Consider the following 17788-nt stretch of genomic DNA (forward strand, 5'->3'; position numbering starts at 1 on the left):
TTCATAATGTTAAAAGGGCAACCCATTCTAAAATGTGAAAAAGTATTATAATACTTTTATATAATGCAGCAACATCCACACATGTACGACACCCAACATTGGAGGTGATATATTCTTCCAAAGCAAATACACTTTTGCACACTGGTACTGACTATTGTTCCAGTGTTTCTCTTTTCCTTCAGTTTTTCTCCCATCACTGAGCTAATGTGACCTCAGCATTGATGGAAAGGGACAGGGGAGGGTCAATCTAGGATGCTGTGCAGGCAGCCGACATCCTCCTTATCAACTGATGATGCCATTGGTTGTCAGGACGCCGGCGGCTAGTAGGTTGTAATGGTGCACAATGAAAACCTATGGCTTTGTGTAACTAAAAGGCAGACATGTCCCACCTGCTGGCTTGTATACAAGTTTTGGGCAATTTTTAGATATTTTGGCAAGGCATCCCTGAAGAAACCTCAAGGCACCCTAGTTGATAAAGGTCGCTCTAGAGGATAGGTTCAAAGGATTCTATTTAAACCTTTTTTTAGGAAATCCAACAGAGGCGTTTGACTTACTCTGGACCTAAAATCTCTAAACAAGTACCCTTCACATTTACAAGTTGCATGGAATTGGCAAGTTCAGTTATTTCCTCTCTAAAACAAAGTAAATACTTGGCATCAGTAGAAATTCAAGATGCCAACTCCATATACCCATTTACCCACCTTGTCAGTACTTTGCAGTAGGAGACAAACACTTCTAATTTGTTGCCTATCTTGCACTTCTGTTTTGGCCAATCCTCTGCACCCAGAGCATTCACAAAGGTGCTTGCACCACTACTCACCCTCTTACGAACACAGGGCATTCAGGTTACTGAATACTCAGACAACCTTCTTCTGAAGGATTCATCTTCCTTATAACTGTCTGCAAATGTCTAAAAGACTTCACATTCTTCAGGCTTTTGGTTGGGTAATCAACTTCCAAAAGTCTGTCCTCCAGCTTTCCCTGAGTCTGGAGTATCTAGGCTTCATACTAGAAATAGTAAGGCACACTTGTCTGCAAAACAAGCTCTCTCTAAGGTCTCATGCTCATGACAGTCCTAACACTCATAGTTGCCTCATTCATAGCTGTTCCCTTATCAGCTCCACTCAAGGCCCCTCCAACACAGCATTCTTTTGTCCTGGAGCCAATGCTCTCCATCTCTCTATTTCCCTATGCATTTCTCCAGCAAAGCAAGGAAATCACTAGCTTTGTGGATTTCCAGTCCAGTATTGTAAATGTTCAAGTCCTTTCTCCCACCTTCCTGGAAGATAACAGATGCTAGCTTTATGGGCTGAGGAGGAGTGTTTCAGTCTCTCAATGTCTTGGGAATTATGAACAGTTCCAAATAACAGTCAAATATCAGGCACAAAACCTTCAGGCTTCTGCTAGAAAGCTGAACATGCAGAGGAACTTCAACTTTCAGCATGACAATGACCCAAAGCATACATCCAAATCAACAAAGGAATGGCTTCACCAGAAGAAGATGAAAGTTTTGGAATGGCACAGACCTGAATCTGATCACAAATCTGTGGGGTGATGTGAAGAGGGCTGTGCACAGGAGATGCCCTCACAATCTGACAGATTTGGAGTGTTTTTGCAGGGAAGAGTGGGCAAATATTGGCAAGTCAAGATGTGCCAGGCTGTTAGACTCATTTCCAAAAGACTGAGTGCTGTAATAAAATCAAAAGGTGTTTCAACAAAGTATTAGTTTAAGGGTGTGCACACTTATGCAGCCATATTATTTTAGTTTTTTATTTTTACTTCCCTCCACTTAAAATATTTCAGTGTGTTGTTCAACTGAGTTATACTGTTGATAGGCTAAATTAAAGGTTGAAAAAGTTATGAAATGATTTATCTTTGTCTCATTTTTTTTCATCACAGAAACCTGACATTTTAACAGGGGTGTGTAGACTTTTTATATTCACTGTAGCTGGGCATTGTAGACTAGACAAGACTAGCTTAGATGCCAAACTGGAACTCTTTATTGAACAGAAATACAGTTTTTATACCAGAAATAGGGCAATGCCACCACATGGACAATAAAACAAATATTACACACTGAGATAAACATCCCACACAGATTAGGTAAGAGTTTGATCACTGTATCCTAAACAGTGCAAACGTTAAACAGTACAGCTAACAACTAACAGTGATCTAATTAACAGTAAGCTAATCAACAGCCAAGCACCCAGATCAGCCTTGATTAGTCAGGAAGACCACCCAGACAGAACGAAGCCTAGATAGGAGTACATGGAACAGAGACCAATGTGACCAGCTCCTTTAACCACCTCCCGTCCGGCCGTTGTATATAAACGGCTGGACGGTGGCAGTGCAGGGTTGGGTGGCTGTTTATAAAGGGCCTCCCTGCTCCCCAGGGAGCGCGCAGCACCGCGATCCGGTGCCCGCTGTGTCCTCCGGACACAGTGGAACACCGATCGGCGGACAGGACCTCTGTGCGAGGTCCCGATCATGTGATAACTGATTCGCCAATCAGTGATCACATGCAGAGTAGTAAGCAAGATGTCACTTGGGACATCATTGCTTACTACGTGTGAAATCTTTGAATGATCACAGAGGTCACATGCTACAAGACTATTCACAACAGCCTTGTACCATGTGACAAGCTGTGACCAATCACAGCTCACTCAGTAGTTCTCAATGGCTGCAAGAATGCAGCTAGAGAGAAGGAGAAACGATTGCTTTTACAGCCTTTATGGGTGTAAAAGCAATCAGTGTAAAAAAAAAAAAAAAATCTTCATCACCCCCCACAAGTAGTACAGTGTCACCATGGTGACACTGTACTGCTAGGGTGACAAGTATGTAAAAAAAAAAAAAAAATCATATAAAAAAGTAAAAAAAAAGTTTAAAAATTATAATTTTTGGTTATAAACTAATGTTTTGGGTTTTTTTTACTAAAAAGATAACGTAATAAATTTTGGCCAAGATTTATGATGAAATACTATTTATTTGCAAAATTTTATAAGAAAAACACTTTTTTTCAAAATTTTGGGACTTTTTCATTCACATAGCAAAAAAATAAAAATCCCAGTGGTGAATAATTACCACCAAAATAAAGCGTTATCTGTCTCAAAAAATGCTAAAAAATTCATATGGGTACAGTGTTGCATGACCGCGCAATTGTCATTCAAAGTGTGATAGCACTGAAAGCTGAAAATTGGCCTGGGCAGGAAGGGGGTAAAAGTGTCTGGACTGGAAGTGGTTAATGAACATGTATAATTTCAAATAAAATAAACCAGGTATAAACAAAACATTTATAATATCAAATAAAACTGTCTTTAGGGTAGATACAAGAAAATAGTCCTTCAAAAATGTCACAGAAAGGGAAATATGACAATAAATAAGAGGGTGAATGTGGGCAGAGAAGGTCCCTGCAGCCAGTGTCCATTACAAGTGCCAAAAAGCAAAAAAATGACCTGGTCATGAAGGAGGGTAAATCTTCCGGAGGTCAAATGGTTAACATATGCCTTCCCTCTTATGCAGATTTTTTTCTCGACTGCTCTGCAAGATAAAGGTAAATAAGAAATTGGCAATTCTGATTGCACCATGCTGAGAAATAAAGAGGCACTTGGTACACAGGCAGACCCAAACTTCTATGAGGTGGAACCGAATAAGTCAGACCTGCTCTTCCAAGGTCCCTTTTGTACTATCCTGCTTTTGCAACCTACCATGGCTGTTGAAGAGGGACAGGGGTATATCTGACTTTGTCATTCCCACATTGCTCAATCCCAGATAAGCTTCTTTGAGAGTAATCTAGTACTGTACCTAGAGATCCCTTTTCGTTTGGTGTGAACACAGGCATTTTAACACCAGAGATTACTCAGTACCTCATATTCTGGCTTTTCTGCAGTGGGAAGTTGACCACAACTTGGCTCTAAGTACACTTAAGGGACAGGTTTCAGCATGTACAACCTATTCTATAAGCCTTTGACTGCTTTCTCTTTTGTAAAAAAAAAAAAAATAATAATATTTCAAGGTATTTCATGGATCAGACCCCCATTACAGCACCCTCAATCAGGTCCTCTCTGCCCTGCAGAAACCACCCTTTAAACTACCCTTGGGTGATCTCTTCTGCAAACTAGGCTTCTTGGTGGGCATCATGTCTGTCAGACGTGTTTCAGAAAAGTTGGAATTGAAGTGCCACACCACTATTAAGAGGTCCAGATACAACTTTATTCCAAGGTCAGGGGTAGCCAGTGTTTTGGAGTGCCTCCTTCATCAGGGCTAAAAAGAACATAAGATTTTCATTTCAATCTGACATCAATACAATGCCCCCTCAAAGGAGTCATAATCAAAACCAAACAGTCAATCGTAATGAGAGTATCAAACAAATTTCCATTAAAGTGAGGACATGAGTGCTGAACAAAATTGAGAATATGGGCGCTGAAAAGAAAACAAAAAAAAAAAACGTTTTTCAGAGTTAGTGGCCCTCTCTTGTAAGGAGCCCTTCTTAATTTTTTACAAGGACAAAGTAGTCATATGTTCAAAACCCTCCATTCTCCTTAAGGTGGAATCAGCCTTCCACCTTAAAGAAGACATTGTGCCCTGCTACCAAGCATCACGAGGAAATTGCTCTGCTTTGTTTTTGGACTTAGTCAATGCTGTCAGAGCCTGTCTGAAAGCCACAGCCTCTATATGAAACACAGACTCTCTTTTGGTCCTGTTACCAGGGTTTTGAAAAGGACACCTTGCTTCCAAGTTCACTATAAGGTGGGTAAGACAACTCATTGTAAGAGCTTATAAAAGCTCTAAAAGATATGGTATCTCCAGTACCTCTACTTTTTCATGAGCGTTTCCTGGGCATTCTGCCACCAGGCATCTGTTGCTCAGCTTTGTATGGCTGCCACCTGGTCTTCAGTTCCCACATTCTCTTAAGATCTACCAGGTGGATGTCCAGACCACTGTGCATGCAGCTTTCGGGCTATAAGATTCTTTCAGCAGCAGTCTGAGTTGGGTCTTTATTTTATTTATTACAAGTACTTATGTAGCGCCATCAATTTATGCAGTGCTTTACATATATGTATATTGTACATTCACATCAGTCCCTAACCCTCAAGGGGCATACAATCTAAGGTCTCTAACTCACATTCATACATACACATACAACCCTAGTGCTGCTAGGTGGAAGTGCTAACTCTTTTCTTTTGGGCTTGTTGCATAGTTCTGTTTTGTCTTGTTGTCCACCGTTCTGATTCATTTATCATGGATCTTCCAGGGTCTAAGAATATTTAGCTTCTGTCTTATACGTTATGATTGAGATAAAATAATTTTTTTTTGCCTATACATTCCGTATCTTAGAGTCCACTCAGGACACACAGGACACCACCTGTTCTTGTGTTAGTCTGCACTGCTTCCTTAACCCCTTCACGCCGATTTCACACAAATATGCGGCCTCACAGAACTGGACTTTTTTCCGTGGGGCCGCATATTTGCGTACCTGTCTTTGTGCTAGGAGGGCACACTCCCAGCACAAAGACCGGGGTGTCACTGAGAGCCCCAGATCCCATTCTAACGATCGGGACCCAGGACTCATGATCGCTGTGATAGCCTTTGATTAGCTATCACAGTGATCAGTCACTGTATAGCCCGCCCACCTTGTTTTTTTTTCTCTATGAATGGAGGAGAGAGATAAATTGTATCTCTCGAACTCTTTGCATAGAGAGAAAAAAAAAGCTGTTTGTTTAAAAAAAAAATGAAAAGATAAATATTAAAATAAAGAAAAAATACGTAGATCAAGGTTTGATCTAGTTCAGTGCCAGGGTTAGTGTTTGGGTCAGGATCAAAGGTCAGGATTTTTATTTACTTATTTATTTATTTTTAATTAGTATTAGTGTCAGTTATTGTCAGTGTGTTTTAGGTAAAAAAAACAAAATGCGGACTATTGTTTCTGGGCTGTACTATGTGTACAAACAACAAATAACATACACATAGATGGTATTGCTGCGATCATCAAGAGCTGGAAAATTTATTTTGGGTTGTTCTTTGGTGGTAGGTTATAGTAGTAACAAGAAATCAACAGCTAAATTTAAAAAAAATTATTTTTTTTATTTTACTATTTTGGGCCAGTTTTCCTTTGATAATAAAAACAATTAGGAAATATCCATTACCATTTACCACCAAATGAAAGCCCAATTTGTCCTGAAAAAAACAAAGTATAATTCACCTGGATGTACAAAGTAGTTGTGATGATGTGTACAGTTTTACTAACACATGTCAACATTGCAAAATTGTATTTAGGCATTAAGATTTGTTTTACCCTTAGGCGGGAAGGGGTTAAACAAGATCTCACAGATTGGGGTAGGGTTGTCCGAGTACACCCAAGGGTAGGCATGTCTAAAATCTTTGCCAGTGTCAGATTACCTGAAAGGTAGAAGTCTATGACCGGGGTGCTGTGAATATCCAGCCTCTGCATGTGCTGTACTCCAAGTTACTTATTATTATTATTATACAGGATTTATATAGCGCCAACAGTTTGCTCAGCTCTTTACAATATAACGGGAGACAATACAGCAACAATACAGTTCAATACAAGAGGCTTAGGAGGGCCCTGCTCCTCGGAGCTTACAATTTAAGAGGTAGGGAATTTACAGGCAAGTCAAAATTCCCTTTTTTTTTTTTCATCTTTTTAGTTTTGATATATAGATGTGTTAAACACTCTGGAGAGGTTCCCTATTCTACAATAGCAAAAAAATCTGGCTTATTTAAAAAGTTGAGAATAGTAATGTTATCTACAGCAACCAGTCAGATTGTGTTTTTTCTGTTTTGCATTACTTGTGCATGTACACATAAAAGTATTTGTGCGTGTTCTTTGTCAGTACTTAAACACTTGTAATCATGTAGAGAGAGAGCTAAAGATGAAAAAAAACTGGTGTCCTAAACTTTTTGTTAGGTGTTGGCTTGTAACTTGTAACCTGCATTTGGGAAATAACATGTTGACTGTTTGGTTCCACTATGTATCACTTTCAGTTTACTTTGCTCCAGTTTTCATTTGTCTGCATTTCTCTGTTGTGATATTTTTTCATGTTTTATGCAGTGTAGCTTTGTTACTGAAGTAAATCTTTTCACCTCACAGAAGCAAAACTGTGCAGAAGATGAGGATGAAGACCGAGAAGGCCTTACAGAGGGATATTTATGTTAGTTACCCATTTATACTTCTATTCTACTTCTGTTTTGTACTAATTGGTTAATTTGTATTTCTGGTAATAATTTTTTTTCTTTAACCCCATAGTTGCTGGAGACTTGTCCAAGAAACATATTGTTGACAAAGTTACAACCCTAAGCCCTGACCAATTGTTTGCTGAATGCTCTCAGGAACGTATATTAGGACTGATCGCAGCCATGTTGCCTCCTTTAAAATCAGTAAGTCCCCAAGGTTTCATATATTAAAAAGAATCTGTCATGGCCTAACTTACCAAGGTCAGGGAAAAATCAGCAAAGAGTCTTGGAGGCCAAATGAGTGTTTTTTGGGCTTTTTTTTTCCTTTTTTTGGAGGTGGCGTTGGGGGTCAGCTATAAAAGGCAGTTTCTTTGGAGTGTTTTGGGCAAAATCCAGACTGAAAGGGGTTGAGAAGGTTGTTATCAGCAGAGTGGTTGTTCGGATAGCTTACACTAGGCATTCTAGAAGTTTAGAGGTAAACGAGATAAAGGAGATCGGTCTTGGGTTGTTCAGACTGCTGGGGTCCAGCGAGGAATTTTAACATATAGAGGTGACCATTGCATGTTTTGGAGCAGTGGGGAAGATGCCAGTAAAAGCGGTAGATTGAAGATGTGAGTCAGCGCAGAATAGAGCAAGATGAGTGACAGAGTAGTTGTAAGAGAAGGCAGTCTAGGATGCAGGATGAGTGTCAGAAAAAAATGTATCAGCTTCTATTGTGATAAGAGGGTTAAAAGAGGAAACTATTGAATGTTGCAGTAGACTTGTTAGGTGGGGGAGTTTTCTGGATAGTGGAGATCTCATCACAAATTGTCTTTTGTTTGAAATGATTGGTATTTTCTCGGGCAGCAAATGCGTTAGTGGGTAGAGGCAGTGGAGAATGAAGTGGTAAAATTAGAAAACATTAGAGTTGTCCAGAACTTTGTAAGAGTGTGCCAATAAGAGTGATGAAATGTCTGTTTGGCAGTACAAAGACAGGAATTATATTTTAGGAGGGCAGATTTTATATGGCAAATGTATGCAGAGATTGTGTTTTACCCCACAATCACTCAAGAGCACAGTATCTTCTGGTGGTGTTTTTTTGCCAAAGTTGTAGAGATCAGGGCCTAACACTGTGTGTATGAGGGGGAGCGAGTAGGTCCAGGGAAGATAAGAATGAGTTCTCCAATAGAAGTAGCCAGGGCAGGACAGGGGTGGGATTTTTTTTTGTCATAGTGGTAGTCTGTTGTAGAATAGAGCAAGAAAGGTTAAAGTGACAAAGGTTTTTACAAGTCATTTGTTGGTTGGGGGATATAGGGTTGAAGATGGGGAGAGTGTGAAACTTATACGATTGTGATCAGCAAGAGGAAAGGGGCTGCTGGTGAGCTGCAAGGAGTGCAGAGGTGGTAGAATACAAGGCCAAGAGTGGTGTCCTTTGGAGTGAGTAGAAGTGTGCATTTATTGTGTAGGATAAAGAGGAGAGGTTAGGTTGAGGAATTGAATGGCAGCTAGAGTGTTAACATCAACAGGGATGTTAAAAGCAACAAAAATGATAGTCAGTATTTCAGGGGAGAGAAAGTAGGGTAGCTTGGAAGAGAAATCAAGTAAGTAGGACACCTGTGTAGGAGACTGATAAATTACAGCAATCATCAAAGAAACTGCAGAAAAAGACAAATACACTGAGCTTAAAAAGAGGAGACGGATAGAGTGGGGGGAGACAGCAGAACCTGAAAGTGTGCGTTGTGGGGATAGGATTCCAACTCCTCTTCCCTTTTCATCAGGGTGGGTTAGTCCAGTGGAGGCCATCATGAGTGAGGGTAGCTGGAAAGGCAGGGTCAGATTTCCTGAAGCCAGGTTTTAGTAACACCAAGTAGGTTAAAAAGTTGAAGATAAAAAGGCCATTGGCAGAGTTAAGCTTGTTACTGACTGAACCGGAATTCCAGAGGGCACATGAGGAGGGGGGCTAGTTCTTGGAAGCATGAGAATAGAAGTTAGTTTGTGGATTCTGGCTGCTGCTAGGGGAAGGAGGACACTGGGTTTTTGGACTGAAGTTGAGATGGTTGAGGGCCTGGATTAGGGGAAATGTCCCCAGAAATTAGGAGAAGCAAGAGAATGAGGGAGGTAAGATGGGAGCAACATTATTATTATTTTTTTTTGCTATCAGAGCAACCTTTCCTCAGTCTAGCTTATGAGGGCTGCGTTAAGACCCTGCTGGACCAGACTTTGATGGGCTATCTTGGAAGTGACCTTTGGGTTCTAGACTCCACAATAGGTGCTTTTCAGACCCCATGATGGTAACAAGTTACTCATGGTCCAGAGCCATTGGCATTGCCTCCGTAGTTGCTCTGTCTCTGAAGATTCACATGCTGAACATTCTGCATCAAGGAATTATCTCCCAGCTGTTGCTCATACTTTGCAAAGAGCCATGTGGAACTTTAATCTCTGGTCTGTTCCCACTACATGCCTGCAGTGGCTTAGGTCACCTTTGACATTTAACCCTCACTGGCTACCAGCTGTATGAGTTTCTGTGAGTATATTAGGACTTGTTTCTTGAGCTTGGTTGCATCCACCCCCTCATGGTCGCAACATGTTTGTATTTCAACACAACGAGTATGGTCCCACTGCAATGATTCCAACTTGTGCTCCCCTAAGGGTCCTGGGGACAAATGTTTCTATGCCTTCTGAAGGTTTTTATTATGACCCTGTTATCCTATGGTTATAGGTTCATCTCATCACTAAAGTTATTCTTATACCCATCAGGTGAAGACATCTCTTCTGCCTTATCAACCTGGGTCTCTACTACATTTACTTTTTGGCCAAACACTCCCAGAACGCTGCAGCGTTTGCCCTGGTGGTTTCTCATGGCATCCCCATTGTGGGGCACTCAGGCGACAACCTGTTTGGGGGGAAAAAAAAGTTGCAGTAGGACTTGGTAAACATCATCTTCATAATGATCCAATTGCCTCCAAGATTCAACTGGATCTTATTTTGTCAGCATGTTTACCCTCATGTCACTTACCTTTGGCCAATGAGTTGCTTTCCTCTTTATTGGTGCTGGAGAGTCAACAGGTAACCCTCTCCAAAACAACCCTCTTTTTTTCCTCTAGGCTCTTCTCTACTACAGCCCTTACCTCTGCTGTTGTAGATCATGTTTCTCAGCAGACTAAATTGTCTACCTCTGAGGATCAGGTAGTTCCTGGCCTGAGTCCACCAGCTCCAGTCTCCTCAGTTTTCCTGGTATATGTATACATTAGGGATGTGTACCTATGTGTCCCGACCTTTTGTAGCACACTAGTAATTTGTATGCTTTGCTGTGAGTCCTCTGTACTTTTTTGTGGCACTGCCATACACCCCATCGTCTGCACCAGAAGTGTTCACCAAGCTGCTGGTCCCAGTTTTAGCTTTGCTGTGATTTTGTAGCATTCCCATTGTGGAATACCTAGTCAATCTCCTATTGAGGGAACAGGTTCTGGCAGGCAACATAGCCCTGACCATCCAGATTTTGCAGAGGTTTAGATGTATCCTGAACCTGCAGGAATCAGTGCTGGAAGCAACTCGCTGTTTGAAGTATCTGGGTCTATTCCTAGACCTAACTCGAGCCAGAGTTTTTTTTTCCCTAGGAGAAACTTCAAACTATCTGCTTCCAGACTGATTCTCTCCAGTCCAGGAGTCCACTGACTCTTTGCTTCTACATGAGGGTCCTGGAGCTGATGGTAGCCCCATTTTAGGCAGTCTTAGTTTCACTCCAGACCCCTACAGCACAAATTCTCTCTTATTGGGACAAGTTAGTCCAGTCCTTAGACAATTAGTCTGACGCAAAGGACCAGGTTCTTCTGGTTTGGTGGCTCGGGATTCCAGCTCTGGAGTTTTTCGGAGGATCCTCACGATGGATGCTAGCCTGCTGGACTGGAACTTGAATATCTGAGTGGTCTCGTCTCCCTGTCAATGTTGCGGAACTACAAATCAATTTAATTGTCCCTGCAGCCTTGGCCCACATGACCGAAGGGTAATCCATCCTGGAGCTAGTCAGACAACACCAGGGCAGTGGCATTCATCAGCCATCAGGGAGGATTCAGAAGTCTTGCCACGGCAAGAGAGGTGGAGCACATCCTGGTCTGAGAAGAACTTCACATTCCAGCCTTGTCTGCCATGTACATCACAGATGTAGACAATTGGAGAACACAGACTTGCTAAGCCAGCAGCTTCTGGACCTGGGATAGTGGTCCATGAGCTCAACGGTGTTCTGGGACCTTTGTTAAGGGTGGAGGTCGCAATGTGGGCCTCCAGGTTTCTTCAACAAACTGGATGGGTTTGTGTCCAGGTACAGGGATCTTATAGTTGAAGCTATAGTGTTCTCCACCTTTCCTCCCCTACATTCAGATCGAACAGATCTTTTGGTCTTGTGGACGGATTTGCTATCCTGCTCCTGGATCACTGTTTCTAACAGCATGGCTGTTAAAGCCCAGGTTCTGAGGGACATAGGCATCTCAGAATCAGTTATTCCCACAATGTTAAAAACTAGAAAATCTAAATCTTTCAAGGTCTGTCACTGCATGTAGAAGGCATGTTTCGCTTGGTGTGAAGCTTTCAGCCTAGGAAATTCTCAGAGGGATGAATCTTCTTTGAGCTGCAGGCAGTGCTCACATTTCTGTTGTTTTTAGCAGACCTGTTAGCATGTATTTGCTGTGTTGCCCACCCCCCTCAGTTGGGCTGCTCTTAGACATCCTGACAGTTAATAACTTTCTGTATCCCTTAATGGATGAGAAAGAAAACTGGATTTCGTACACACCATAATATATTTTTCTCCGAGTCCATTGAAGGACCCCTTGGTTTCAGCATGCTGTGTTTACTATTATGCCATCAGTACTGCTTGCTACAAAATTAGTAGTAGGAGAGGTTATCCTGGGCTGGCGTACAATTTTTTTTTTTGTTTTCTACCGTTCAATCCTTCTTTTGTCAGCAGTATAACTTGACAGTTAATGACTTCTTGTTTCCGCCAGGGAACTCCAAGAAAAGGATTTTACGATGAGTACAAAAATACTATTTCTTTATCATCACGGGGCACAGAGCACGCTATTCTTGACTATGTTGGGTTATAGGCCACCTATAGGTGAATGGACATTGGCCAATCAATCAGAGAGGAGGTCCTCCCCTATATAACCCCTTCTATACAGGAAGTACCACAGTTTTTTCGCCAGTGTCTATAAGGTGGATGGTCACTGAAAGTGCTGCTGTGCTCTTGGAGCATACCTGAAAGTCCAGAACTGTTCCATTAGAGAATCAGGGACTTTAATCTGATCCATTCGGAAGGCTGTGAGCTAAAATGGATGGTACCCGAGCCTTGCCAGATAAGGAGAAGAATCCTTGAGGTTTTGCCTGTAATGCAGCCTTACGGCGCTGGACCCCGTGCAGATGGAACCCTGTGCAGTATTAAAATATGACCAAGGCGCTTCCAGCAGGGTGCTATACAGGTCCGAGGCAGTAGCCCCTTAGCATGGGGACTGATCCTTGAAGGTCTGTATGACACTGCTCACCGTGAAGGTTGGTGCCTGACTGAATCCAGGGAACTGCGGTGGGACTGGTAAGATATCTCCTTTTTTTCTCTCTGTAAAGAGAAACAAAGCTCTAAATTGGAGAGAAAAAGAGAGGTGTGCTCACTGTTGTTCCTGAGATGTGCTTGCTCTTATTGTGTTTGGCCAATAGAGGGAGTGCGGCCGGAAACAGAAGTAATCCATATTTTGTTTATCTGGAAGCCAGGACAGATGTGGGCTGCTGCTGCTGAGAGATCTCTTGTGGCCGGGACACAGAGCGGGCTATTCTGTAGGGGCACGTGAGTACTTCCCTGAGGGGGAAGTGTGGACAAATCAGTCAGGAGCTGCCCTAGGTGGCTCATAAGGCAGCATTTGTTTTTACTTCAGCACACTACTCGCATGGCTGTATCATTGTGATCTGTGTTACTAGTGGAGGTGCACAGGTTTGCTCTATCTGAAGTAATGTCTTCCAGAAAGCGGAGTGGGGGAGGTACAGCAGGAAAGGGCACTAATGTTCCACTGTCAGGTCCTGAGAAACCTAGACGAAGGTCCACTGTATTATCCTCTCCTAACAGGCCAGAAGTGACTGGGCAATCTGAGCCGCTGTGTCTATCTGGCATTGTGGCTACTACTGGGGCTTCTGCCTCAGCATATGTAACAAGAATGATCTTGCTTCAGCCTTAGCGGGTTTAGAAGATATGATAGTTGGGATAATTGCATCAGTTTCTCAGGGTACTAAGAAGTCGGATAGATCCCCGTCACTAGAATCACCAATCCTGGAGCAGGAATGGGTGGAGCCTGAGGATGAGGAAGGGCTGGAGGAAGGTCAGGCAGTAGAGTTTCTGTCTGAGGAGTCACAGCCTGAGGAGAAGTAGGAGGTCTCTGCCTCCCAGTCTCAGAGATTTTTAGTCCCAAGACCTCATTGATATGGTACAGTCTGGTTTCAGGCTACTTCTAATAGAAACCTCTGAGGTTACTTATTCTTACTGAGCTCTTTGAAGCCTTCACAGAGTACTCAGGCCTTTCCTGCATCCTCTTCTGTAGCAAAATTTTGTATGCTGACTCGGACCACCCAAACAGGGTTTTTGTTTCACCAAAGAGGTTTTCTGTATTATACCCCATGGAACAAAAGTTTAAGAAATGGGGGTTGCCTGTAGTGGATTCAGCTGTTCCATCCCTGAATAAATCTTTAACATGTCCTTTGGATAATGTACAGGTTTTCAAGGACCCAGCAGATAAAAAGCTAGAGTCTCTTCTTAAGGGCTTCAATGTCCTGAAACTTCGAGCAGTGAGGCTGGCTCTGAGATATTGGATATCCAGGCTTCAGGGTTGGCCTGTAAGGATTCAGTCCAACAATGCCACAGCAGTCTCATACATCAACCACCAGGGTGGTACCAGAAGTCGAGGTGCCCAGAAGGAGGTGAACTACATTCTGACCTGGGCAGAGAGATATGTTCCAAGTCTGTCAGCAGTGTTCATTCCAGGTGTGGAAAATTGGCAGGCGGATTATCTCAGTCGCCAGAAGTTGATTCCAGGGGAATAGGCTCTGCATCCCGATGTTTTCAAGGAAGTCTGCCAACGATGGGCTTGCCTGGATGTAGATCAGGTTTAAAAACAAGGTCGGCCTTTTTGTATCCAGGGTATGGACTCTCGTGCAGCAGGAGTAGACGCCTTAGTTATCCCTTGGAACCTGTTCTCACTGATTTATGCCTTTCCTCCGATCCAGCTGCTGCCGCGTCTCTTATGCAGGATTCAGGAGGAGTATATTCCAGTGATACTGATTGCTCTGGCCTGGCCCAGGAGGGCCGAGTACGTGGAAATAGTGAAGATAGCAGTAGATGGGCCGTGGGTCCTGCTGTATTGGCCAGACCTGTTGTCTTAAGGTCCCATATTGCATCCTGCTTTACGGTCGCTAGATTTGTTGGCGTGGCTATTGAAACTCAGATTCTGAAGGATAGGGAAGTGTCGGTTTCTGTAATCCCAATCATGTTGGGTGCTAGAAAGGAAGTTTCTAGGAACATTTATTACAGAACCTGGAAGGCTTACATTGCCTGGTGTGAGGTTCACAAATGGCACCCACGAAAGTATGTGATTGGCAGTATTCTGTAATTTCTTCAAACAGGGCTGCAGAAGAATTTGGCTGTTGGTACCATTAAGGGCCAGGTTTCAGCATTAGCTATTTTTTTTCAAGAGGCCCATTGCGTCTCACTCTTTGGTCTGCAATTTTTGCAAGGAGTAATGCGTATGGCTCCTCCAGTCAGGTTGCCTTTGTGTCCTTGGGACCTGAACTTGGTTTTGGAGATTTGCAAAAGCCATCATTTGAACCTATTGGAGAGATTCCACTGGTCCTGTTGACTCGTTGTTTCTAGTGGCAATCACTTCTGCGCGAAGGGTATAAGGGCTGGCAGCTCTATCTTGCAGAGAACCATTTCTGGTTTTGCATTATGATAGGGTGGTGTTGCGACCTCATCCTTGCTTTTTACCAAAGGTGGTTTCTGGTTTTCATCTCATTCAGGACAGTTTTGCCTTCGTTCTTTCCTGGGCCTCAGTCAGCAAGAGAGATCTCTGCATATCTTCGATGTGGTTTGTGCTGTAAGGGTCTTCTTGAAGGTGACAGCACAAGCCAGGAGGTCAGATGCTCTATTTGTGCTGCCAGGGGCAGGCAGCATCCAAGGTGACTATTTATCACTGGATCTGCCAATTGATCATTCAAGCCTATGATCTGAAAGGTAAAGTCCCACCCTGTCGGGTGAAGGCACACTCCACCAGGAGTGTGGGGGCATCTTGGGCAATCTGCCATCAGACGCCAACAGAAATCACCCAAATGGCCATGATCAAAAGTGTACATACCTTGGAATGTTTGGCCTTGGTACAGACACACAAGGTGACACACACAGGGTAAAATGCCAAATAGAGGTAATGTCCCACATCTGTGGCTTTTCAAATTGCAATTAGTGTCAGTGTATAAATAGTCAATGAGTTTGTTAGCTCATTGACTCGTTAGTGGAAGCACTGATTAGGCTAGATACTGAGCCATGGGGATCAGAAAAGAACTGTCAAAAGTCCTGCATAACAAGGTAATGGAACTTTATAAAGATGAAAAGGACATAAAAAGATGTCCAAAGCCTTGAATATGCCAATCAGTACTGTTAAATCACCTATTAAGAAGAGGAAAGTTCGGGGATCTCTTGATGCCAAGGTCAGGTAGACCAAGAAAGATTGCAGCCATAACTGACAAAAGAATTGTCCAGGATTCAAAGAAAACCCCACAGGCAACCTCAAAAGAAATACAGGCTGCAGATGTGTAGCATCTGGTTGTGCCACAGTGGACCCACTGTTTGAATTGTTGCATAAAACCACAGAGATGCAGTGGACTCTATGCTTGAGATTGCCAGCATTTCACCACACTGCTTCTAGAGTAGTAACTTGTTTCTAAATATATGTAAACAAAATGTATAAACTTGTTATGAATCTGCAAAAGTTTCTAGATTACTAAATATTTTTTTTAGGGCAGAACCTTACAAATTACAAGAATGCTGCTTTTCTATGGAAATGTTTGTTAAGAAAAAGTAAAGGTTACAGTTAAATGAACATTCTTCTCTTGCAGGATGCAGTGAGTTCCATTGCGAACTTGCAGCAAGTGCTACCACTGATGTTTCAAGTAGTTATCACCAATGCTGGTCACTTAAATGAATCCTATCATTTAACATTGGGCCTTCTGGGGCAGTTGATCCTCAGATTAAACCCAGCTGAGGTGGATGATGCTGTGAAAAAAGTCCTGTCTTCCAAGCACATCTTGCAAACAGCAGATGATGGGAGCTCTGTGCCAGATGGTTGGATTACAACTCAGCTACTGTTCACTCTCGGAGCTCTGTGTCTAGACAGGTATGTATTTCATTCTCTCATTCTGACACCTTTATGCACTATGGCTATCTCTTGGAACCAAATTATTTGGCATTTGTGGATATAGTTATTCATAAGGCATGGGTTGAATACAGTTAATGTGTGTATATGTATGTATTTTTTCTTACAGCAAAGTTGGTCTTGATTGGGCCTGTACTATGTCTGACATCCTGCGGGAGTTAAATAGTTCTCCAAAATGGCAGAAAGTGATGAATGCTTTTACAGATCACTGTATGCAACAATTGCCTCATCAGTTGAAAAACACCAATATCTTCACTTTGTTAGTTTTGGTTGGATTTCCTGAGGTAAGATGTTTACAAATATAACCAGAAATGTCACTAACGTAATCTGAAAGTTTACGTAAATTCACACTCCTGTTGATGCTGTTACGAGCCTGGTACAAGAGGCAGGAGTAGCTAAGCCATCCAAGTATTACAGGCTTTAATCAGTCTCTAGGTGAGCAGCAACTGAGAATTTCCAATTATTTGTCCAGGTTGAACGAAGGCCTTTTTCAAACATCAGCTAGTATAAGACCAGTGTGAATAGCAAGCTTTTACAAAGCATTTGCAGAGCGTTCAGCAAGCTTTGCTGAAGCTTTTAAAGTACCATTCAGCTCCAGTTTGTTAATGTTGAACACAGATCCTAATGGGAGTTCTGATTGCCATTTAAACAAGCTGCCAGCGGGCTTCAGCACTTCTTGAAACTTGTTGAAAGCCTGCTAAAGCCTGCTAGCAGCTTGCTTAAAGTAGCAATGTACACTCCAGTTAGGATCTGTGTTCAGCATGTACAAACAGAAGATGGATGGTACTTTAAAAGCGTCAACAAAGCTTGCTAGAAGCTTTGCAAATGCTTTGTAAAAGCTTGGCATTCACATTGTTCTTATACACGCTTAAGCATGTGTGAAACGGGCCTCAGAACTCAGATTGGCCGCATACATGTCTAGAGAAGAGGGATGCTTATTGCCTAGCAAATGGAGAAATAGACATACCCTTTTATTTAAATTTTTTATGCAAACCTTTCACTTGTGATACTTAACATTGTATACTTTACATTTTCTGTAACCTGACACTAAATACACACTGTTTAATTTAAATTATCCCTTCTCTTTCTGTATGTGGATGATGGCACTGTAATTATTAAAAAAAACCCATCTAATGACATTTTTTCTAATTGACATACAGCTGTCT

At 42.3% G+C, this 17788-nt stretch overlaps 1 protein-coding gene across 1 annotated transcript in view; it reads left to right on the forward strand.

Annotated features, from left to right (window-relative positions):
- Window positions 1-17788, forward strand: part of ZZEF1 (zinc finger ZZ-type and EF-hand domain containing 1) — a 293759-nt gene that overhangs the window by 218095 nt on the left and 57876 nt on the right. The window contains exons 38-41 of the mRNA XM_089655409.1: window positions 7109-7169; window positions 7265-7395; window positions 16306-16583; window positions 16732-16906. Coding sequence (XP_089511535.1) covers window positions 7109-7169; window positions 7265-7395; window positions 16306-16583; window positions 16732-16906 — 645 coding nt within the window. The remainder of the gene's footprint in view (window positions 1-7108; window positions 7170-7264; window positions 7396-16305; window positions 16584-16731; window positions 16907-17788) is intronic.

This window comes from Staurois parvus, unplaced genomic scaffold, assembly GCF_062004578.1.
Source record: "Staurois parvus isolate SC_StPar_1 unplaced genomic scaffold, SC_StPar_1.0 ptg000839l, whole genome shotgun sequence".
In the NCBI taxonomy this organism is placed as follows: domain Eukaryota; kingdom Metazoa; phylum Chordata; class Amphibia; order Anura; family Ranidae; genus Staurois; species Staurois parvus.